The 23,648-nt window shown below is 45.2% G+C and overlaps 2 protein-coding genes and 1 pseudogene across 4 annotated transcripts; 1 reads left to right on the forward strand and 2 right to left on the reverse strand.

Annotated features, from left to right (window-relative positions):
* Window positions 1-1,549: 1,549 nt before the first annotated feature.
* On the reverse strand, window positions 1,550-9,979 carry LOC120028668 (BTB/POZ domain-containing adapter for CUL3-mediated RhoA degradation protein 2-like). Its single transcript, XM_038973878.1, has 7 exons — window positions 9,790-9,979; window positions 8,640-8,848; window positions 8,092-8,280; window positions 7,650-7,819; window positions 3,793-3,929; window positions 3,401-3,596; window positions 1,550-3,289 (listed from the first exon to the last, which is right to left on the reverse strand). Exons 2-7 carry the CDS (start codon window positions 8,734-8,736, stop codon window positions 3,053-3,055), a joined length of 1,026 nt encoding a protein of 341 aa, XP_038829806.1. The 5' UTR covers window positions 8,737-8,848; window positions 9,790-9,979; the 3' UTR covers window positions 1,550-3,052.
* A 1,168-nt stretch (window positions 9,980-11,147) lies between these two features.
* Window positions 11,148-18,291, forward strand: LOC120028350 (intraflagellar transport protein 20 homolog). Of its 3 annotated transcripts, none has more exons than XM_038973568.1 (5): window positions 11,148-11,262; window positions 14,563-14,713; window positions 14,995-15,080; window positions 15,425-15,528; window positions 17,264-18,291. In XM_038973568.1, exons 2-5 carry the CDS (start codon window positions 14,587-14,589, stop codon window positions 17,343-17,345), a joined length of 399 nt encoding a protein of 132 aa, XP_038829496.1. In that variant the 5' UTR covers window positions 11,148-11,262; window positions 14,563-14,586; the 3' UTR covers window positions 17,346-18,291. The 3 variants fall into 3 exon arrangements, with proteins under 3 accessions (XP_038829496.1, XP_038829495.1, XP_038829497.1); XM_038973567.1 differs by having other exon boundaries at window positions 14,576-14,713; XM_038973569.1 differs by having other exon boundaries at window positions 11,161-11,262; window positions 14,543-14,713.
* Window positions 17,980-23,248, reverse strand: LOC120028529 (annotated as a pseudogene).
* Between the last annotated feature and the right edge of the window lie 400 nt (window positions 23,249-23,648).

A 23,648-nucleotide genomic window follows, 5' to 3' on the forward strand; every position in this document is an offset into this window, starting at 1 on the left:
ACACATTGTGTAACCACGCCAGCCCAGGAACTCAATATCCGGCTTCTTCAGCAGCAGGATCGTCTGAAACCAGCCACCCGGACAGCTGATGAAACTGTCCATAGGGTGAGTAGCAGCGGGAGGAGAGAACACCTAGCTGACTTGTGGTGGCTATTCAGCAGCCTGATGGTCTGAGGGTAGAAACTATTGGCTAGTCTCTCAGTTTTTGCCATGATGCACCTGCACTGCCCGTGTTGGAGTGATTTAAGCGGGGAGAACAGAGCATGGCTTGGGTGCCTGATGATCTTCTTGGCCTTCCAGAGACACCTGGTGTTGTAGGTGTCCTGGAGGGCAGGCAGTGTGCACCCAATGGTGCGTTTCGGCTGCACGTAGCAGCCTATGAAGAGCCTTGTGGTCCACGGTGGAGTTGACGTACCAGACTGCGATGCAGCCCGACAGTATGCTCTCGACGGTGCTCCTGTAGAACACTGTGAGGAGGTCCTCGGGGACAGACTGAATTCCTTCAGCATCCTGATGTTGAAGAGTCGCTGTGGTGCCTTCTTCACCGCGGTGTCCGTGTGGTTAGACCATTTCAGCTACTCGGAGATGTGTACGCCGAGGAATTTGAAGTTATTGACCGTCTCCACGGCGGCCCCGTTGATGTGGATGGGGGCGTGTCCAGCCTGGTTCCTCGTGAAGTCCACAATGAGCTCCTTTGTTTTGGTAACATTGAGGGAGAGGTTGTTTACCTGGCACCACGCAGTCAGAGTGCCTCCCTCCCTCCCTGTAGGCTGTCTGGTCATTGTTGGTGATCAAGCCTACTACTGTTGTGTCGTCAGCGAACTTGATGATGGAGTTGGAGCTGTGAGAGGCCACGTAGTCGTGCCTGAGTGAGAAAGCAATGAGAGCGAGGAAGCTATTCTGCTAAGCAGCACAGTGAAGCCTGTCGTTAGATTCTGGGTTAAACTTCTTATACTAGACACATGATACATCAGGAGTAATACTATAGTATACGCGGAACGATAGAGACTGGTTTTTACATCACAAGTTAATGGTTATCTATAGGAGCCAGATGGCTTTGGAATGTGCTGGGTAGACGGGAGGAAGTCACAGGATTGCTATAGGTGATACGGGTGGAGACCTTTGGATTAGGCATCAACGGGGTTGAGGTCAGGTCACCTTAAGGGAGAAGGAACAGTTATTACCCCATCACTTCCTGTCAAACCATAAAAGATGTAATGTTGGAGAAGAGGAGGAGTGCATCTAAATTGGAGTATAAAATATATATGTGTATATATATATGTGTATATATATATATATATATATATATATATATATATATATATACACACACACACATATGTATATGTATACATATATACACACATATACTTGTGTTGGTGTAAACATGTTTTGTCTGATGCAGCTGTATTGATCCTCTGGGAAGAATAAACTTGGGAAGTTGGGAAGAATAAACTTGGTTTAAGCTTTCATAATGTCCGTAGAGTTTATTTACTCTGAGAATTAGAACCTAACACTGTGACACAAAGACTGGGCTATTTGTGTTGTATTATTATTTGAAACGTTTTTATTACGGAAAACCAAGTGAAAAACAAAAAGGAATAAAGATTCAACTGCATTAAAAACACAAGAGGCTCTTAAGTGTTAAGAGGAAATGTCTTGAGTGAATACTTGATTAAAATTGTTAATAAGCACGATCTGCCATTCATTAACCTCGTCCCCCCACGGGGGCTACTGCACAAAGCATTGGGCCGAAGTATCTGGTAACGAGGATGAACGATTCATAGACGTCGCTGAATGTGTCCCTCGTGTTAATTTCATTGAAAGTCTTTGGCATGATTATATGTCAAAATGTGAAATGAGAAAATCTCAAAACTATAAATATACTCAAAAAAAAAAAAAACATTCACCGTCTTCCATCTATTCACAGAAGGCAATAGGGCTATGATAGCTGATTTTGAATCTATAACTTGTCACACAACGCCAAAAGAAATGGTCTATAGCTGTATAATAAATGAACCTGTGTCTAATGGCTACCTATTAGTAGTCTGTAGACCTATCTGATATGTGATTGGCTGCTGAAGTGATGACAGTATAGGACTGTCTCAAATGGCACCCTATTCCCTATATAGATCCCCACAATACCCATAAAACCTAGCGGTCAAACAGGGAAATGGTTCCAATCGTACTTCCACCATTTATTTTCCCTCCTAGATTTTAGAAACACTTAAAATAAGGGCTGTGTTTCACGTTGACTTACCCTGGCGTGACGTTTTGATGATGCAACTCTCTCTCGGACAAGGTGACTTATCAATATAGTCGCCTGTGTTTACCCACACTTCTGTACTCTGTAGTGCACTACATTTGGACCCTGGTCAAAAGTAGTGCACAATACAGAAAATAGAATGCAGCCTAAATTATCTGAATAAAAAGCCTAAATTATCTGAATAAAATATTAAATTATCTGAATAAAAGCTCACGTGGGAAAATATATCTTATCGGTTCCATTCTAGACCGAGGTATAAACATGAAGATCGTCATTTTGATTGATTGTGAAGAAGAGAGTTCTATATAAATTGAAAAAAGGAGAAATAGCATAAGCATCAACATTTTTAAAATCATCAGTTGTCCATCGACAAAAAGTCTGTCAGGCACCAGGGTGATGCAGCATGGCAGCCATTTTGTGCCCAAGGCCATATTTGTGAGACCACTGACAACAGTGCCTCAGCGGTGGGTGTTTGTGAATGAGTGAAGAGCCAGCGGGGAACCAGTTTCCTTTCTCTTGCACCCTTTTCCCTACATAATGCACTACTTTTGACCAGTGCCATATGGGCATAGGATGGGGAAATAGGGCACCATTTGGGAGCCAACACTAACTCTCACCAAGGACTGCAGTAGAAGCAATTGGTGTTGCTGATAAGTATGATGAATCATCTGACCCATTTTTTTGAGGAGGCTCTCTTTGAGATGTGACTGACCAGGAGACAAGGAGTTGAAGGATTAGTAGTACACTTGGTAGTACACTTCATAGTGCGCCATTTGAGATGCATCCTTAGTGTCCCAGCGGCCGGTCGTCGTAGGTGCTGTACCTCTTGACGTGGATACGGCGCACGCGCTCCCTAAGGTCCGCCCCCGAGTGGGTGGGGCCTTCCTCCTCCTCACTGTGGGAACCGCAGTGAGCGTGGCGACGGCGTGTGGCCTCCAATAAGGTGTCGTCAGGGACAGGAAGTGTCTCATAGAGCAGAGCGTTCAGGGTCTCCTCGTAGATCTTGGCCTCCGGGAACTCTACCTGGGATAGACAGACGGACAGGGCCAACATGAAGATTAGCTGCTGGGCAAAAGTAGTGTGAGTGAAGGAGTGAGTGAGTAAGTGAGTGAGTGAGTGTGACTCTGAACAAACCTTGGTCTGTTTTTTCTCCGTGGCGTAGACTATGGAGGTGCAGCAGACCTCTGCCAGTTTGCGTCCCTGTCCGTAGAACGACCAGCAGCAAATCTCGTCACCGATCACGTCCTTGATGAAGAGAACACGGCCATTGTAGCTCAGAGACAGCTTGTCAAACAGCTCAATGTTCCTCAACAGGTTGTCGTCTGAATTACTGTGGAGGAATACAGCCCACGGGTCAAGAAGTACAGTAAGTATTTCATTGTCAACACAGTACATGATGAGTATTTTAGAGGCCCTCACGAAGCACTTACCAGCAGTCATTACCTATTAGTGACTCTCCAAACAATAGAACAAGCATAGAGCTGCCATTTTGTAAGGCACTTGACTTGTAGTAGTAGTAGTAGTACCTTGTATAGGAGTACTTGTTGTTGCTTCGGTTGTACAGCAGCTTTACTACAGGCTTGGTGCAGGCCTGGATCAGTCTCACCTCCTCCTTGGCAGAGGTGATCACAGGGATTACACACAGAGACAGCTCTTTCTGGTCCTGTTACAGTACATAGAAGACACCACAGGCACCCTGTTACAGTACATAGCAGACACCCTGTTACAGTACTTAAGACACCACAGGCAGCCTGTTACAGTACATAAGACACCACAGACAGCCTGTTACAGTACATAAGACACCACAGGCAGCCTGTTACAGTACATAAGACACCACAGACAGCCTGTTACAGTACATAAGACACCACAGACAGCCTGTTACAGTACATAAGACACCACAGACAGCCTGTTACAGTATATAAGACACCACAGGCAGCCTGTTACAGTACATAGAATACACCACAGGCACCCTGTTACAGTACATAGCAGACACCCTGTTACAGTACATAAGACACCACAGACAGCCTGTTACAGTACATAAGACACCACAGACATCCTGTTACAGTACATAAGACACCACAGGCAGCCTGTTACAGTACATAAGACACCACAGACACCCTGTTACAGTACATAAGACACCACAGACAGCCTGTTACAGTACATAAGACACCACAGGCAGCCTGTTACAGTATATAGCGAGAAAAAGGGCCAGAAGCAGTCTAAACAATGCCTGGTTCCATTCCCACTGGCTCTGTGCTGCTGAACAATACAAAAGGCTGTGTGTCAGGACATATACGATGGCTCGGGTCAATGCCATTTCAACAACTCAGTGAGGTCAGAAGGCGAGGTTAGGTCAAAGTTCCTTTACTGATTGAAGCATGCTCACAGAATTGGAATGGACTGGAAACTTAACCCTCAACCCTTACATGTAAAGAGGTTAAGCATTGTTGTAACTAGGGTTGGGCTGTATCCAGACTTCCATACGATCCCGGGATATATGACATTACCGGTAGTGAACACAAGGGGGCACATTGTTTTGTTTCAAAAATATAAAAAAATAGCCTCTTATAGGATCTTAATCCAGGAGAGGATTGTGGGCTGCAAGCTAACGTTAGCCAATTAGCTAACATTAGCAAAAACCCAGCTGGAGAGAATTTAGCACATCTTAGAAATTTAACTTAATAGTTCTAAGATATATGGCTGGCAAACAGTAGAAGAGTTACTTTATCACCTCACAAAGCTCCCAAAGATGATTATAACTAAGATAAGCCACAGCCTGTCGTTTCCAATGGGAATAAATGAGTCATGGTGGGCAGAACAAGCAAGGCGATAGGCAGAGCCAAACATGAGTTGGCAAGATTGTATTTGGCGGTATTCTAGCACATTCTAGCATACATTTAAATATTTCCGTTAGGGAACGCCTACTCTGTGAAGTGTGCACTAACTCAATTCGCCTTTGCACTTTTCTAAAACAATGCAATTTTTTTTTAACTTTTGCAAAGACTAAAAGTCTAAAAAACTTTGTCCACTGCGTTCGTTACAGATTTTAGTTTTGGGAACAGAAAATTGCATTGGAATCAAATGTTACGTTGATGAGAAAATTTGCAGAATGTTGGCGAAAATTCATCCACGCTAACTAAATGCTAACAAGCGCATTGAACATTTTGTAAGATTTCTGACCTTAAACTAATACAAGTAAACCAGCGGGAGCTGCTGAGCAGAGGACGGTTCATAATAATGGCTGGAACGGAGCAAACGGAAACCAATCCACTGATTCCAATCCAGCCATTACCACAAGCCCGTCCTCCACAATGAAGGTGCCACCGACCTCCTGTGAAGTATACAACTACCTCAAAAATGCTACTCACAGTTCGCCGGACCCCCCAAAACAAATATTAGCCAGCAAGGCTCTTGGGTCCAAGAAGGGATTCTCTACTGTTAGCAAGGGATTCTCTACTGTTAGCAAGCGAATGGTTGATTTGGAAGATGCTAACCCCCTTAAGATAACTAGTTATTTAATTAACAAACCAAATGCACAACTGCAGATCATTTAGCACATTTTAGACAGTTAACTTAGTTAAAAGATATCTAGCTGGTAAACATTTAGTTGTGAATTCCATCGTGTTAATTTCATCACCCGGAGCATACTGCATGACAGAGAGTGACTCACAAGACTCCGGCCTCTCATCATTGTGTGTCACTACCGTAAGCTTCATAATGTGACGCAATGTTCTCTATCGTCTAACGTTTTGAACAAGTTGACTGCAGGTATTTACTTAAGTAGTTAAAAAGATTCAAATATATATATATATATATATATTTTAAAGAATAATTAAGAAATTGTTTAAAATGGTATTGAAAATCCATCCTGTGGACTTTTCCAAATACTCCAGTATATGGTATACAACCCAAGCGTAGAAACGTGTATTTACTAAACTACCACAAGTGTAGAGCATATCACATCAAACGTCAGCATAGATGAGGTAAAGAGGTCAATGGAACGCAGACCTTGGGGGATAGAGGAAGGACGCCGGATTGGCGCGCATTCAACAAATCTGATCTAACCAAGTGGATATTTGTCAAAACCGTCATGATTCATGTATTGTAACAGGCCTACAATGTGGTAATGTAACGGATGTGAAATGGCCAGCTAATTAGCGGTGGTGCGCGCTAATAGCGTTTCAGTCGGTGACGTCACTCGCTTTGAGACCTTGAAGTAGTGGTTCCCCTTGCTCTGCAAGGGCCGCGGCTTTTGTGGAGCGATGGGTAACGATGCTTCGTGGGTAACTGTTGTTGATGCTTGGCATTGCGCATGGTGATCTTAGACTTGTGTGTGGCTGCTCTGCCACGGAAACCCATTTCATGAAGCTCCCAACGAACAGTTCTTGTGCTGACTTTGCTTCCAGAGGCAGTTTGGAACTCGGTAGTGAGTGTTGCAACTGAGAACAGACGTTTTTTTACAGGCTTCAGCACTCGGCGGTCCAGTTCTGTAAGCTTGTGTGGCCTACCACTTCAGGGCTGAGCCGTTGTTGCTCCTAGACATTTCCATTTCACAATAACAGAACTTACAGTTGACCGGGGCAGCTCTAGCAGGTCAGAAATGAAACAAACTGACTTGAAATGTTATCCCATGACAGTGCCACGTTGAAAGTCACTGAGCTCTTCAGTAAGACCATTCTACTGCCAATGTTTGTCTATGGAGATCGCATGGCTGTGTGTTCGATTTAATACACCTGTCCGCAACAGGTGTGGCTGAAATAGCAGAATCCACAAATTTCAAGGGGTGTCCACATACTTTTTTATTTATAGTATATGTGCTGTGATTTGTCAATTCAACTCAAATGACATTACTGCTGATGCATTGTGGGGGGCATTGCCTAGGCAACTAAAGACCCGTTTACTTGCTTCAGCAAGGAACAAAAAACGTTTAATCCCATTGTTAAGAGTCCACGTTACGGCCGAAACAGACTCAACTAGACTCCCGTCTTCAGTCAGCTGCTCATTCCACAATACCATTTTTCTTTTAATGGTCATTTTATTTTCACGACCGTCTTCATCCATAACCATCAGTTATATGGTAATTGTGTTAGCCCTAACTGCCACTTATAGTAAACAAACAGTACTGTTGTCCTTCAGCCACTAACAGAGTAGACAAACTGGTTAAAGCAAGTATCACAACACGAGGAAGCAACCAAAACGGCAGCAAACAAACACACATTACAGTACAGTATGTTGCCTTCATGCACCGATTTAGGATCTAGCAAAGCTGCAGGTTGGATCACACAGCCTGCACCCCAAGCACCCCATTCCCTATGTAGTGCCATAATTCTGTCCAGAGTCCTATGGGGCATTCGTAGCACACGTCTCTCTCTGTGTCACTGACCTGCAGGCCTCCCTGGCACAGCTCCACCAGACCCTGGATCAGGTAATACTTGGCCTCAGCCAGCAGCTCCAGAACCCCCTGCCTGGCAGGGGGCAAGGTGACCGCTTCCTCCCGCAGGTACGTCAGGATGGAGCCAAAGTGCTTCCCACAACGATCTATCAGGATCCAGCCTGGAAAGGACCATGCAAGGCAAGTGAAAGGAAACGGTCAATTCCGGTCAGATTTTTAGATTACAAATACCATTTTGATGTACAGGTCCTATGGCACATCATAAAAAAGATACACAGAAATATGCTAATTATTGCTGATATTTGTTGCTTTAGCCACCTGTTCCATTCTGAAGTCTATATAAGACTAAGTAGAGTTTCCTCTATGTTTCTGATCACATAAGAGCGACAGGGAACTCAGCTTTTGTAAATTGTTAATTGACAGTCTTTCGCACCTTCTCTGTCAATGAAGACCTCCTTCCTGCCACTGAACATGGCCTTCAGCATGGAGTCCTGCCTAGTGAGCACCTGCAGCGTGGTGTAGAATAGGGTCCCCCCTACGTTTAGACGCACATACTTGTTACCCAGGCCCAACGCTGCTCTGTAGCTGCACGTCTTGGACTTGGGACACACCATCTGGGAGGCTGGGGAGGGGGGGGAGAATAGGATGGAAATGTCTCTTTGGCATCACCATACAAGAATGTAAAAGATATCATACACATTACAAAACAGTCAGCCTAGCACACTGTATAGCCTACATAAAACAGAGGATATTGGCACATTCATTCATAATGTCCCGTGTGGCTCAGTTGGTAGAGCATGGCGCTTGCAACGCCAGGGTTGTGGGTTCAATTCCCACGGGGGGACCAGGGTTCAATTCCCACGGGGGGACCAGGATGAATATGTATGAACTTTCCAATTTGTAAGTCGCTCTGGATAAGAGCGTCTGCTAAATGACTTAAATGTAATGTAAATGTATAACACACCGCTGGTCCATGTATACCTTCATAGGGAGGTCTGATGGCTTGGGAGTCAGTGGAGATGGCCTGGGTCTGGAGGCATAGCCGGTGCAGGGGGAGCTGGCAGCTGTCCCCGGACATGTCCCTCTGAAGGTAGATGACCACCCTGCAGACGGAGGTCTTGATGTCCCCCGCCGTGGTGAGAGCTACTGGGGGGGCCGCCACAGCCTCTCACTGGCCCTGCAGATCATACCTGGTGGAGGGGAGGCAATAGAAAACCACTGCTTTCTTTAGGCCTTGCCCTCAAAGCCCTGGCCTCTGCTGAGATGACAGACTAACAAGGTGACAGTTGGGAAAGGACTGAAATCTGAAACCTTACATTTATAGTCATTGACTGAAATGAGACCAGAGTTGGCCAACGTGGTCATACGTAAACACCAATAGTCGAAAACATTGTGAACACAATGGCTGGAGGAAGCCACCCACCCAATCAGTATCTTCCTCTCGATTTCCCTTTCCCCTAGCATGGAATGTGGCTGGGCCCACTATGCTGTGTGTGTATGTCCATCTTCATACAATAAACAAACTGTCTTATTTGGGAGAATGTCCCCAAAAACGTTGCATACCAGTGGAAGACAGTGGGTCTCTGGGGAACTTGGGTGCAGCAGTGTAATTTGTGTTGTGTTATCAACCCATTCCACATATTATGGTTACTACTATAAAAATACAATGGCATGTATTTTCATAACGGTCATGGCATAAGTCCTAATAAGTATAGTCACATTAGAGATTACTGCAATAAGCATACAACGTCTGTACGTATAATTATGAGATGAGGCCAACTAACTAGCAACATGCCATAAGGTTGAGTCACAAATTGTATTCAACTAGCTACTTAACGTTAGCTGTGCTGGCTTGCTAGCTAGCTACTGGCTAACTTACTGTTGTTAGCCAGCTATAATGTGTCTTAATAGAACATTAAAAAATATCTGTCTAAGCACAAATTCAAGATCATTGAGACGAATTTAAATGACCTAGTCCTAGTGTTTAATAACTAGCTAACGTTAGCTGGCAAACCTAACTTGAAAGATAGAGTCAAATGTGTTGCTTACGGACTTTCTCCTTTGCCACCCCGGCAAAAGCTAGCTGAAGATAGCTAAAATTAGCTAGATAGTATATTTTATAGATACTCACCCACGCCGTCTTTCTCTTGGGGTAATTATTTTGCTGAACAGTTCAGTACATTATAAGCTATGTAATGTAGCTACGCCAACTACAATGGTAAATATTCACAAGGCAACGACGTTAAATAACTATCCCCAACTACAGAAAAGTTGACTACACAAATAATTATTCTTCGATAAAGTTTAACGGCGGATGGCATCCAATAAATGTTGCATTACCGCCACCTACTAGACTGGAGTACAACTCCTTTATAATTTGCTTGAAAAAATAAATAAACAAATACCCTACCATCTAACACTACACTCACAAAAATGATTAAAAAAAATAAAACCACCCTATTCCACTATTTAAATCTATGTAGTCCTCCCTCAGGCCAACAGCCTGAAAGGATGGGACACCACCACTGTAACTCTTCTGATGTCAAGTCTCACCCACCAAAATACATCTCTGCAGCTGCCACCACAACCTCAATTTTCTGCGACTTACGTTCCATCCCCGTTCCATTTTCTGCGACTTACGTTCAGTCCCTGCAATACATATATCACTTGTTGGCCTATCCCTCTGTACTGGTACAGATCTACCACTCCTCTCAGGAGCCCTCCCCCTTGACACATCTTCCTCTACTTTCTTCACTGCCTCAGCATATGACAACTTCTGCACAACTCCAACCCTGGAAACCTCAACCTGCCTCTCTCGCACGGACGTGTCTGATCCCCAGCCCCATGGGCACCCATACAATTAACACATAACCACTTTTCCCAAACACTTCACTCCTACTGTCACAGGCTCATCTTTATCCTGACCCTCGGTGCAAGCCTCGGGCTCCGAGAACTTCACCACACCCAACACCTCGGATACTTCGCCCTCGTTCACTTCCATTTCTCCTCCCGTCTTCAGATCACTCTGGTTACACTTTCTAAAATTCTTCTTCAACACACCATCTTACTTTTTTCCGCCATTTTTAACCGACTCAAGCTCACCGCTGCCTCTCTTTTTCCCTCCATTCCTCCTCCGTATTCTAACTATATGTCTCCTTATGTTAATACAGCACTTATTCTGACATAACGTTACATCTAGTTCTTGCCTTCTCAAATGACGCCATTTAACCGGCTGTCACAATCTCCGTACAATCACCACGAACCCCTCGGGATGTAAGAGCTCAACAGTGCATCAAACTTATAAAGCAGCTGCTTCGTCTTGATGTTCTTCTTCATCAAAAGCTATCAGGACGCTTTTCCATTTCAAACAAGCGCGCTCTTCCAACCACCATCCACCATCTCGCTTGATACCCTGTCCGCAACACGACTAGTTTTACTACAAATAATGTTTGTGTACTACAATTCCCATCAAAAACTCATCCCCCCCTCCCTACCGGAAGTTACACTAGTTGGTCAAACACAACTGTTCCCTGGCAGCCGAAGTGTACTGTGGATTATATGCCACATAACCGCCACGTTGATATTACGTTTAAATACATTTAAGGTAAGTGAATGACTGACTTTAAGAGTTTTCTCACTTGTAAACAATAATAATTAGAATTTTGTACAGATTGTAGTTAGCAACTCACGCTCGGCTAATAGCTGGTCAGCTAAATGAAACAGTTCACTAATGCTACCGGCCTCTACTAGCTATTTTGCCCACAACAGGACAGTCCGATAAGGGCATCAGGGCAAGCTGTGAGATAGCCAGCTAACGTTAATTAGCTATCCAGATAGCTAGCTAAGTAGCAAGACCCCACTGAAGAACCTGCGTTGGCTAGTTAACGTTAACCTAGCTACATAATATTGCCAAAGTAGCAGCTGGCTAGCTAGCACTGATTAACGGTTATTGTATGTGTGCCAACTAATTCGTAACTAATTGATGTCAGATATGTTGCTATTGATTAGTCAAAGGTCACAGAATCAAATAGTATGTTTTTTATTTGTTATTGTAAACTATATTTTCAGGTATTCCCTCTTGTCACCTACTCCTCGCGTTTACTAATGTAGCAACGGTCATAAATTGTTAAACGGTTAAAAAACGTTTGTGAATAAATGCAACAGTTGGACAATGTATGAAGATACTCCAAACTTTTAGAATATTTATATTCCATTAGATATTTACTGAATTATAGCACATTTTACTGGCATGGACAAATAATTAATGTTCAGGGTTTTTGGTGGGAATTCAAGTATTTCATTTATTGGAAAATGTCACTTTCTTTATTAGAATGCACTCCATATTTTCTTATTGTATCAGGGTTTTCACCTTTTTACCCTTTGTGCTAAAATAAAGACAGTTACAGTGCATTTGGAAAGTATTCAGACCCCTTGAATTTTCCACATTTTGTTATATAACCTTATTCTGAAATAGATTTATTTTATTTTATTCCCTCATCAATCTACACACAATACCCCATAAATGATTGGACATGATTTGGAAAGGCATACACCACTCTGTATATGGTTCCACAATTGTCAGTGCATGTCAGATCAAAAACCAAGCCACGAGGTCGAAGGAATTGTCCGTAGAGCTCCGAGACAGGATTGTGTCGAGGCACAGATCTAGGGAAGGGTACCAAAAAATGTCTGCAGCATTGAAGGTCCCCAAGAACACTGTGGCCTCCATCATTCTTAAATGGAAGGCATTTGGAACCACCAATACTCTTCCTAGAGCTGGCCGCCCGGCCAAACTGAGCAATTGACGGAGAAGGGCCTTGGTCAGGGAGGTGACCAAGAACCCGATGGTCACTCTGACAGAGCTCCAGAGTTCCTCTGTGGAGATGGAAGAACCATCCAGAAGGTCAACCATCTCTGCAGCACACCACCAATTAGGCCTTTATGGTAGAGTGGCCAGACTGAAGCCACTCCTCAGTAAAAAGCACATGACAGCCCGCTTGGAATTTCCCAAAAGGCACCTAAAGGACTCTCAGACCACGAGAAACAAGATTCTTTGGTCTGATGAAACCAAGATTGAACTATTTAACCTGAATGCCAAGCATCACGTCTGGCGGATACCTGGCACCATCCCTACGGTGAAGCATGGTGGTGTCAGCATCATGCTGTGGGGATGTTTTTCAGCAGCAGGGACTGGGAGACTAGTCAGGATCGAGGGAAAGATGAACGGAGAGATTCTTGATGAAAACCTGCTCCAGAGCGCTCAGGACCTTAGACTGGGGCGATGGTTCATCTTCCAACAGGACAACGACCAAAAGCACACAGCCAAGACAACGCAGGAGTGGCTTCGGGACAAGACTTTGAATGTCCTTGAGTGGCCCAGCCAGAGCCCGGACTTGAACCCGATCGAACATCTCTGGAGAGACCTGAAAATAGCTGTGAAGCAACACTCCCCATCCAACCTGACAGAGCTTGAGAGGATCTGCAGAGAAGAATGGGAGAAACTCCCCAAATACAGATGTGCCAAGTTTGTAGCGACATACCCAAGAAGACTCGAGGCTATAGTCGCTGCCAAAGGTGTTTCAACAAAGTACGGAGTAAAAGGTCTGAATACTTATGTATAAGTTTTATTTTTTATAATAAAATCTTTTTTTTTAAATAAAACCTGTTTTTTGCTTTGTAATTATGGGATGTTGTGTGTAGATTGATGAGGGGGGGAAAACAATTTAATACATTTTAGAATAAGGCTGTAGCGTAACAATGTGGAAAAGGTCAAGGGGTCAGAATACTTTCCGAATGCACTGTATGTACCTCATTTGCATAAATACACCCAGTGTATTTGCATATATGAATAAGTTAACATAAAGGGGCGGAACAGGGCTGCAACAATCAAACACTTTTTTTGGGGGGGGTCTACACAACGTGCACTCACCTGCGCTTTCTAGACAGCCTCATTAATTACTATTGTGTGGCTTCGTTTATTAGGATCCCCATTAGCTAATGCCCATGCAGTTATAGACAAGAACAACATCAGATATTACATTAAAAGTAGTCGGAAACACGCCTAGAGACAACAAATACTGTTTACACACTATGCATGTTTACATATTCATATTGTTATATACATTAGTTAAATGAGATCTTTGGAAAAGAGGAGAGGCGCTGTGACACAATGTTTTATTAAAGTTGCTTTCATTTCAGCGCATCTCATTTCTAAACATTTCAACTGGATTAAATTATTACTTTTATTTTTTTTATTCAACAAAAAAAAAATCTTTAGTCTTTCTGAAATAAAATGTTATTGGTCGCATACAAAGCAGATGGTTTTGCAGTTGTAGCAAAATGCTTGTGATGTAAGTGTTGAGGCGGTGCGTTAAGTCCCTGACAAAGCTTAAGCCGTTTTATAGAATCAACGAAAAGACAGATGTATCCCCGTTGAGTTCATTTCAGCAATTACCTGGGGTGTGTTTGACAGGTCATTACAAACCATTTCCGCGGTCGTAACGTTAACGGTGGAAAACATGACAGGCACAAGCAAGAGTATGAAGGAGTCGCATGAGTGAAATGAAAGCGTTCAATCCAGCGAGATTTTAATGGCAAGATGTTGCACACCTCCGACACAGGAAATGGAAGTCTGAAAAAATATAGATCCTCAGGTGGGCGGGGCATGTGCATTACTATACTAATGTGACACACCTGACCCAAAATAATACAAATCCCCAAGTTATCTTTCACCTATTCCGCCCTCTTAGATCGGTGCAAATTAGCGAGAGATGAGGACAGGAAACCTCTTTAGACTAGATTGAGATGCAGGATAAAATTTAAAAAAAGTTAAATAAATAAAACATCCATATAATCCATTGGTGTTAAAGCAGTTGTTTTCCCAGCCCCCTAATCTATAACCCAGCTCTTGGGGACAGGTCTTGTGGCCATGACGAAAGACCCGTTGGCTGAAGCGGGTCTTCATTTTGATGAGCTCAACAAGCTACGGGTGCTGGAACCAGAGGTGGACCAGAAGACCAGGGAGCTCAAGGAGGAGTGTGAAGACTTTGTTGACAGTAAGAGCAGTCCATTATCTTCTGATTCGTGTCCCAAATGGCACCATATTCCCTATATAGTGGGCCCTGAGCAAAAAGTAGTGCCCAGGTAATAGGGTGATGTTTGGTATGGACGACTGTGGTTCAGTTGTGTAATTTGCATAGAATATTGTTTTGTAAAGAACAGCGGAGATGTCTACTCACATCTCTTCCTAATGTTAAAACTGTTTTCTTCAAATGTTGTTGCCCCCTAATTACAGCATAGGGTATTATTAACTTTCGTGCATTCATTCAATACACAGAAATGGGACAGTTTCAGAAGATAGTGGGTGGTCTCATCGAGCTGGTGGATGAATTGGCAAAAGAGGCAGAGACAGAAAAGATGAAGGTAAGGGTCTGCGTTGGCTCTTTTTTTAAGTGTTGTGAGTTTCTTAGTCCATCTTTACAGGGCTCAGACACACACACACACACACACACACACAGATATTAGATGCTTGTTGTTCACTCCTTCAGTCAATTGTTTTCAACGTGTCAGTCAGATCAACGTGACCGCTGGCTCTAAAATCTGCCTATTTTTGCAAGCAATCTCAGGTTGAAAACAAAACAGTGGACTTTGACTGCTAGCTAGCTAGCTAGGCCACTAAGTACACTTGTTGCACTTCTCTGTGGGAATGACCTGAGGGCTTGTTATCTGTGTGATCAACCTACTGCTGTACTGCCTCCTTCTCCCAGGCTATTGGAGCCAGGAACCTGTTGAAGTCTGTGGCCAAGCAGAGGGAGGCCCAGCAACAGCAGCTCCAGGCCCTGATAGCAGAGAAGATGATGCAGCTGGAGAGGTAAGAAGACTTTAAATCCATTTCACCTCAAAAAAGCACAAGAAAGATGGTTGACACCCAACATCTCAGATTGTTCTGAAATTGTTTTTTTGTCGTTAGAAACAGATTAGTATTCCTGAAACATTTTATTATGTTGAAATATAATTTGATGTCTGAGTAATTAAGATAATTGATTGCAACCAAATTGGTCATTTCTTTATTTATTTATAGGATTCATATCACAGGTTGTTGGTGGAACCTTAATCGGGGAGGACGGGTTCCACACTGATTCATATAATGTTCAATAAATATAGTACCTAACATACGATTTGGAACACAATTCTTTGGAAGCATGAGTAAGACACGAGGAATCCAATAAAATGATCAGAAGCCCCCCCACGGACCACCCCCCACACACCACTCCCACCCCAACAACCAGTATACAGTATCAGTTCCTAATGTCTGACATGTAGTATGGAGATGCTGCTTGGATTATTGTTTCTTCATACTATGTCATGCATTCCCAAAGTTGGATTCCTAATTTCTTACTCAATGACAGGAAGAAGTTTGGTCTAAATCAGATGTTGGGTACTATTTTTGTTTAATATTATGTGAATCCTATAAATTAAAAAAGGGACAATTTTTGGTGGAATCAATTAGCTTAATTTCTTAGATCAAATACAATTTCAACAAAATAATGTTTCAGGAATGCTAATCTTATCTGGGGGGGTTTTTAACTACAGAAATAATTTCGGGAAACAATCTGAGATGGTGGGTTTCATAACTTTCTGAAATGACATGGAATGACCCTGTAGCATGGCATGGAATGACCCTGTAGCATGGTCCCAGATCTGTTTGTGCTTTTGCCCACTCCATTGTCAAGCCAAACATGTTTGGGAATGACAATTCCATATGGTGTTGGCAAGAGAGCAGAAACGGACTGGCACCCAGGCTTAGAAGACTGAGCAGATTTAGTGTTTTTCTTGTTCTGAGGACAGCTCTGCCTCAAGGCAGAAACGAACGTGATTGGCCTCCCGAGTGGCGCAGTGGTCTAAGGCACCTCATCGCAGTGCTAGCTGTGCCACTAGAGATTCTGGGTTCGAGTCCAGGCTCTGTCGCAGCGACCGGGAGACGCATGGGGCGGCGCACAATTGGCCCAGCGTCGTCCGGGTTAGGGGAGGGTTTAGCCTGCAGGGATGTCCTTGTCCCATCGAGCACTAGCGACTCCTGTGGCGGGCCGGGCGCAGTGCACGCTGACACGGTCGACAGGTGTACAGTGTTTCCTCCGACACATTGGTTCGGCTGGCTTCCGGGATAAGTGGTTATTGTGTCAAGAAGCAGTGCGGCTTGGTTGGGTCGTGTTTCGGAGGACGCGCGGCTCTCGACCTTCGCCTCTCCCGAGTCCGTACGGGAGTTGCAGCGATTAGACAAGACTGTAACTACCAATTGGCTACCACGAAAAAGGGGTAAAAAAATATATATATAAAAAATAAAAAGAAAGAAATTTATTAGGAAAGAAATGTAAGACGTGTCAAATCTCCTTCTGAAATCAATAATGATGAGGAAATCTAGTCAGTTAGTGTCTCATTCTCAAGAGTTGACCTTAAAGTCAGTCAGTTATTTAGTCAGTCAGTCAGTTATTTAGTCGGTTGGTCATTTAGTCAGTTGGTTATTTAGTCAGTCAGTTAGTTGGTTATTTAGTCAGTTATTCAGTCAGTCACCTGGGTCTTAATTAAGTTTGTTTAATCTATTCCAGGTATCGTATCGAGTATGAAGCTCTCTCCAAAGTGGAGGCTGAGCAGAAGGAGTTCATTGACCAGTTCATTCTGCAGAAATAAGGAGCGTGATGAAAGCCCGCAGTATTAGTGTGCGTTTGTGACCATGTTTCCAGGGTGCCTGTATTGTTTTCAATGGGTGATATCCACTACACTATGGGTTCACGCGAATCGCTCATCTGAACACAATAACTTTTCTGACACCCCACACAAGCAATACAAAACTGCTCCAACTAAAAACAGACATGTTTTGCTTAGCGAGATGGACTACATGCAAAGTTAGAAGTAACTTGTCACCCATCTATTAGAGCAAAACATGTTTTTTTCACTAGCAGGTGTCTGAAGTGACAACCCTCTTTCCTAGTTAATTTTTTTTTTTTGCATTATAAGTGTTGAACGCTTGAATGTAATCAGAACCTGAGGCTCTATAGTCATAACCTTTCACACCACTACAGTACGTCAGACAAGCAAATGGGGAAGAAAGCTATTTATATACAAAGGAGTGGATTTATACTATTTATATCAAAGGAATTACTATGTATAGATTGTTTTCCACTTGTAGAAAAGGTAAAAGGCTAAGTACGGTATTTGCATGTTACTGTAAATAATTTCATGATTTTTGAGGGGGGGAAATCATGTATTTTTTGCTGTGTGTTGACTGTACACCCCCCCCCCCCCCCCCCCCCCCCGTTGTCATCTTAACGCTGTTTGTTTACATCTAAGGTACGAATACGTTGTGTTGGTGTTTTATCTGATCATTTCACCATTGTCTGGGACCACACCAGAACATCTTCCCTCGGGTGCCTTATTGGAATTTCAGGCCAGTTTTATAACCAAACACTAAGTACATTCGAAAAGTTATATTAATCGTTTTATGTTTACAGTATATATATCCAGACATTTTCAAAAATTCTCATACTCTGTATTCATCTTATCTATGTTAAAGGTTAATAGACCTACTTCATCAATAGATGAGGTATACTTGAATAAAAATTATATTTTGATTCTCTTGGTGTCAACATTCTTGACTATTGCTCACCTGTGTGCAGATTATCAAACGTTTAAATTCTTATGAAGAATGTTTAATATAACCTTGATATTTTTCTTGATTTAAAATGTACCAATTGATAATTCATCACTTGAGAAGAAGAAAAAAATCACTGAACTTGTGTACAATAGTCTAGATTAGAGGGATGATTGCCTGGGTGGATGTACAATAGTCTAGATTAGAGGGATGATTGCCTGGGTGGATGTACAATAGTCTAGATTAGAGGGATGATTGCCTGGGTGGATGTACAATAGTCTAGATTAGAGGGATGATTGCCTGGGTGGATGTACAATAGTCTAGATTAGAGGGATGATTCCCTGGGTGGATGTACAATAGTCTAGATTAGAGGGATGATTCCCTGGATGGATAGACAGTGGGGTCATACTTTGAGATTGACTAGTAATCCACCTGTACAGTCAATCCAACTAGTAATAGATGAGTGTCTCATTTGATCTTCTTGGCCTTAGCTGAGTCCTTTCCCCTCCTTGGCCTTAGCTGAGTCCTTTCCCCCTCCTTGGCCTTAGCTGAGCCCTTTCCCCCTCCTTGGCCTTAGCTGAGTCCTTTCCCCTTCCTTGGCCTTAGCTGAGTCCTTTCCCCCTCCTTGGCCTTAGCTGAGTCCTTTCCCCCTCCTTGGCCTTAGCTGAGTCCTTTCCCCCTCCTTGGCCTTAGCTGAGTCCTTTCCCCCTCCTTGGCCTTAGCTGAGTCCTTTCCCCCTCCTTGGCCTTAGCTGAGTCCTTTCCCCTTCCTTGGCCTTAGCTGAGTCCTTTCCCCTCCTTGGCCTTAGCTGAGTCCTTTCCCCTCCTTGGCCTTAGCTGAGTCCTTTCCCCTTCCTTGGCCTTAGCTGAGTCCTTTCCCCTCCTTGGCCTTAGCTGAGTCCTTTCCCCTTCCTTAGCTGGGCCCTTTCCTCCTCCTTGGCCTTAGCTGGGCCCTTTCCTCCTCCTTGGCCTTAGCTGGGCCCTTTCCTCCTCCTTGGCCTTAGCTGAGCCCTTTCCCCTTCCTTGGCCTTAGCTGGGCCCTTTCCTCCACCTTGGCCTTAGCTGAGCCCTTTCCCCCTCCTTGGCCTTAGCTGAGCCCTTTCCTCCCTGAGTGTTGTAAATTGATCTGAAGAGCATTGTGAGCAGCTGCAGCAGAGGAACCAGGAGGTACAGAGCATAGATGACTGCCAGGGTGTAACGGTCCGTCTGGGGGACCAGGGTGGGGCTCTGTGGGGAAGGGGTAGTAAAGGATGGGGACCAGGGTGGGGCTCTGTGGGGAAGGGGTAGTAAAGGATGGGGACCAGGGTGGTGGCTACGTGGGGAAGGGGTAGTAAAGGATGGGGACCAGGGTGGTGGCTACGTGGGGAAGGGGTAGTAAAGGATGGGGACCAGGGTGGTGGCTACGTGGGGAAGGGGTAGTAAAGGATGGGGACCAGGGTGGTGGCTACGTGGGTGGAATAGACAATGGCCGGAGTCCTGATCCACTTGCCGCCTCCTGGAAGAGAACCGCATTAGGTTGGTATCCGCTCATGTCATGACAGACTTGTCGTCACGTCTGATCTATGACATAACGTCTGCGTTTCATATGGCACCCTATATAGTACACTACCCATAGGGCTCTGGTCAAAAGTAGTGCAGCACATGGGGAATAGGGTGCAGTTTGGGATACATACACTAATAAAGGGTTGAGTTACACACGACTAAATGACTATCTACTACGTGTCAAACCAAAGGTCTTCTTGCAACATCGGCCTCATTTTGTAAATGTCAACACCACAGATGTTTGCTAGCCGTATGGGGCCTTGATTCCCTATGTAGTGCACTGGTGTTGACCGTCCTGGTCAAGTAGTGCACTGGTGTTGACCGTCCTGGTCAAGTAGTGCACTCGTGTTGACCGTCCTGGTCAAGTAGTGCACTGGTGTTGACCGTCCTGGTCAGAAGTAGTGCACTAGTGTTGACCGTCCTGGTCAGAAGTAGTGCACTAGTGTTGACCGTCCTGGTCAGAAGTAGTGCACTAGTGTTGACCGTCCTGGTCAGAAGTAGTGCACTAGTGTTGACCGTCCTGGTCAGAAGTAGTGCACTGGTGTTGACCGTCCTGGTCAGAAGTAGTGCACTAGTGTTGACCGTCCTGGTCAGAAGTAGTGCACTGGTGTTGACCGTCCTGGTCAGAAGTAGTGCACTGGTGTTGACCGTCCTGGTCAGAAGTAGTGCACTGGTGTTGACCGTCCTGGTCAGAAGTAGTGCACTGGTGTTGACCGTCCTGGTCAGAAGTAGTGCCCTGGTGTTGACCGTCCTGGTCAGAAGTAGTGCCCTGGTGTTGACCGTCCTGGTCAGAAGTAGTGCCCTGGTGTTGACCGTCCTGGTCAAGTAGTGCACTGGTGTTGACCGTCCTGGTCAGAAGTAGTGCACTAGTGTTGACCGTCCTGGTCAGAAGTAGTGCACTAGTGTTGACCGTCCTGGTCAGAAGTAGTGCACTAGTGTTGACCGTCCTGGTCAGAAGTAGTGCACTAGTGTTGACCGTCCTGGTCAGAAGTAGTGCACTGGTGTTGACCGTCCTGGTCAGAAGTAGTGCACTGGTGTTGACCGTCCTGGTCAGAAGTAGTGCACTGGTGTTGACCGTCCTGGTCAGAAGTAGTGCACTGGTGTTGACCGTCCTGGTCAGAAGTAGTGCACTGGTGTTGACCGTCCTGGTCAGAAGTAGTGCACTGGTGTTGACCGTCCTGGTCAGAAGTAGTGCACTGGTGTTGACCGTCCTGGTCAGAAGTAGTGCACTGGTGTTGACCGTCCGGGTCAGAAGTAGTGCACTGGTGTTGACCGTCCGGGTCAGAAGTAGTGCACTGGTGTTGACCGTCCGGGTCAGAAGTAGTGCACTGGTGTTGACCGTCCGGGTCAGAAGTAGTGCACTGGTGTTGACCGTCCGGGTCAGAAGTAGTGCACTGGTGTTGACCGTCCGGGTCAGAAGTAGTGCACTGGTGTTGACCGTCCGGGTCAGAAGTAGTGCACTGGTGTTGACCGTCCTGGTCAGAAGTAGTGCACTGGTGTTGACCGACCTGGTCAGAAGTAGTGCCCTGGTGTTGACCGACCTGGTCAGAAGTAGTGCCCTGGTGTTGACCGTCCTGGTCAGAAGTAGTGCCCTGGTGTTGACCGTCCTGGTCAGAAGTAGTGCACTGGTGTTGACCGTCCTGGTCAGAAGTAGTGCACTGGTGTTGACCGTCCTGGTCAGAAGTAGTGCACTGGTGTTGACCGACCTGGTCAGAAGTAGTGCACTGGTGTTGACCGACCTGGTCAGAAGTAGTGCACTGGTGTTGACCGACCTGGTCAGAAGTAGTGCACTGGTGTTGACCGACCTGGTCAGAAGTAGTGCACTGGTGTTGACCGACCTGGTCAGAAGTAGTGCACTGGTGTTGACCGACCTGGTCAGAAGTAGTGCACTGGTGTTGACCGACCTGGTCAGAAGTAGTGCACTGGTGTTGACCGACCTGGTCAGAAGTAGTGCACTGGTGTTGACCGACCTGGTCAGAAGTAGTGCACTGGTGTTGACCGTCCTGGTCAGAAGTAGTGCACTGGTGTTGACCGTCCTGGTCAGAAGTAGTGCACTGGTGTTGACCGTCCTGGTCAGAAGTAGTGCACTGGTGTTGACCGTCCTGGTCAGAAGTAGTGCACTGGTGTTGACCGTCCTGGTCAGAAGTAGTGCACTGGTGTTGACCGTCCTGGTCAGAAGTAGTGCACTGGTGTTGACCGTCCTGGTCAGAAGTAGTGCACTGGTGTTGACCGTCCTGGTCAGAAGTAGTGCACTGGTGTTGACCGTCCTGGTCAGAAGTAGTGCACTGGTGTTGACCGTCCTGGTCAGAAGTAGTGCACTGGTGTTGACCGTCCTGGTCAGAAGTAGTGCACTGGTGTTGACCGTCCTGGTCAGAAGTAGTGCACTGGTGTTGACCGTCCTGGTCAGAAGTAGTGCACTGGTGTTGACCGTCCTGGTCAGAAGTAGTGCACTGGTGTTGACCGTCCTGGTCAGAAGTAGTGCACTGGTGTTGACCGTCCTGGTCAGAAGTAGTGCACTGGTGTTGACCGTCCTGGTCAGAAGTAGTGCACTGGTGTTGACCGTCCTGGTCAGAAGTAGTGCACTGGTGTTGACCGTCCTGGTCAGAAGTAGTGCACTGGTGTTGACCGTCCTGGTCAGAAGTAGTGCACTGGTGTTGACCGTCCTGGTCAGAAGTAGTGCACTGGTGTTGACCGTCCTGGTCAGAAGTAGTGCACTGGTGTTGACCGACCTGGTCAGAAGTAGTGCACTGGTGTTGACCGACCTGGTCAGAAGTAGTGCACTGGTGTTGACCGACCTGGTCAGAAGTAGTGCACTGGTGTTGACCGTCCTGGTCAGAAGTAGTGCCCTGGTGTTGACCGTCCTGGTCAGAAGTAGTGCCCTGGTGTTGACCGTCCTGGTCAGAAGTAGTGCCCTGGTGTTGACCGTCCTGGTCAGAAGTAGTGCCCTGGTGTTGACCGTCCTGGTCAGAAGTAGTGCCCTGGTGTTGACCGTCCTGGTCAGAAGTAGTGCCCTGGTGTTGACCGTCCTGGTCAGAAGTAGTGCACTGGTGTTGACCGTCCTGGTCAAGTAGTGCACTGGTGTTGACCGTCCTGGTCAGAAGTAGTGCACTGGTTTTGACCGTCCTGGTCAGAAGTAGTGCACTAGTTTTGACCGTCCTGGTCAGAAGTAGTGCACTGGTGTTGACCGTCCTGGTCAGAAGTAGTGCACTACAGGGAAAAGGGTGCCATTTGGGACGTATCTCGTGTTATATGGACCTTTGAAGAAGGCGTTTACAGCTATGGGGAAGAAAGGTGATTGGACCAGGTGCCTCGCAGAAGATGAAGGACTTGAACCAGGTGGGGGGATCAAGCATCATGGAGTCTCTGAACTCATCCCCATGCCAACTCAAAAGATCTTTCATTTAATAACACTTTTTTTTTATGTCAAATTTACAGAGGTTACACCTGTGCAGGAAGCAACAACTGAAGATATATGAGAAGCAAAATAAAAACTATAATCTCTAGTATACGAAGAATACCCATAATGTATCAAAGGAAATATACACCAAAAATATATACAGCTATCTAAACTTGAATTTAGATTTTTTGTTGTTGACTGGAGGTGGTTAGAATAAGGACTGTCCAGCATGTCTCCTCTCTGGAGGTGGTTAGAATAAGGACTGTCCAGCATGTCTCCTCTCTGGAGGTGGTTAGAATAAGGATTGTCCAGCATGTCTCCTCTCTGGAGGTGGTTAGAATAAGGACTGTCCAGCATGTCTCCTCTCTGGAGGTGGTTAGAATAAGGATTGTCCAGCATGTCTC

The sequence above is a fragment of the Salvelinus namaycush genome, chromosome 34 (assembly GCF_016432855.1).
Source record: "Salvelinus namaycush isolate Seneca chromosome 34, SaNama_1.0, whole genome shotgun sequence".
Taxonomy (NCBI): Eukaryota; Metazoa; Chordata; class Actinopteri; order Salmoniformes; family Salmonidae; genus Salvelinus; species Salvelinus namaycush.

Bases quoted from the DNA above. Each gene is read 5' to 3' on its own strand.
- LOC120028668 (XM_038973878.1), bottom strand. From the start codon at position 8,736: ATGTCCGGGGACAGCTGCCAGCTCCCCCTGCACCGGCTATGCCTCCAG. The intron at 3,597-3,792 runs GTACTACTACTA...ATTCCTCCACAG, and splicing joins AACAAGTACTCCTATACAAG to TAATTCAGACGACAACCTGT. The intron at 3,290-3,400 runs GTTTGTTCAGAG...TGTCTATCCCAG, and splicing joins CGGAGAAAAAACAGACCAAG to GTAGAGTTCCCGGAGGCCAA.
- LOC120028350 (XM_038973568.1), top strand. From the start codon at position 14,587: ATGACGAAAGACCCGTTGGCTGAAGCGGGTCTTCATTTTGATGAGCTC. The intron at 15,081-15,424 runs GTAAGGGTCTGC...TCCTTCTCCCAG, and splicing joins CAGAGACAGAAAAGATGAAG to GCTATTGGAGCCAGGAACCT. The intron at 15,529-17,263 runs GTAAGAAGACTT...AATCTATTCCAG, and splicing joins AAGATGATGCAGCTGGAGAG to GTATCGTATCGAGTATGAAG.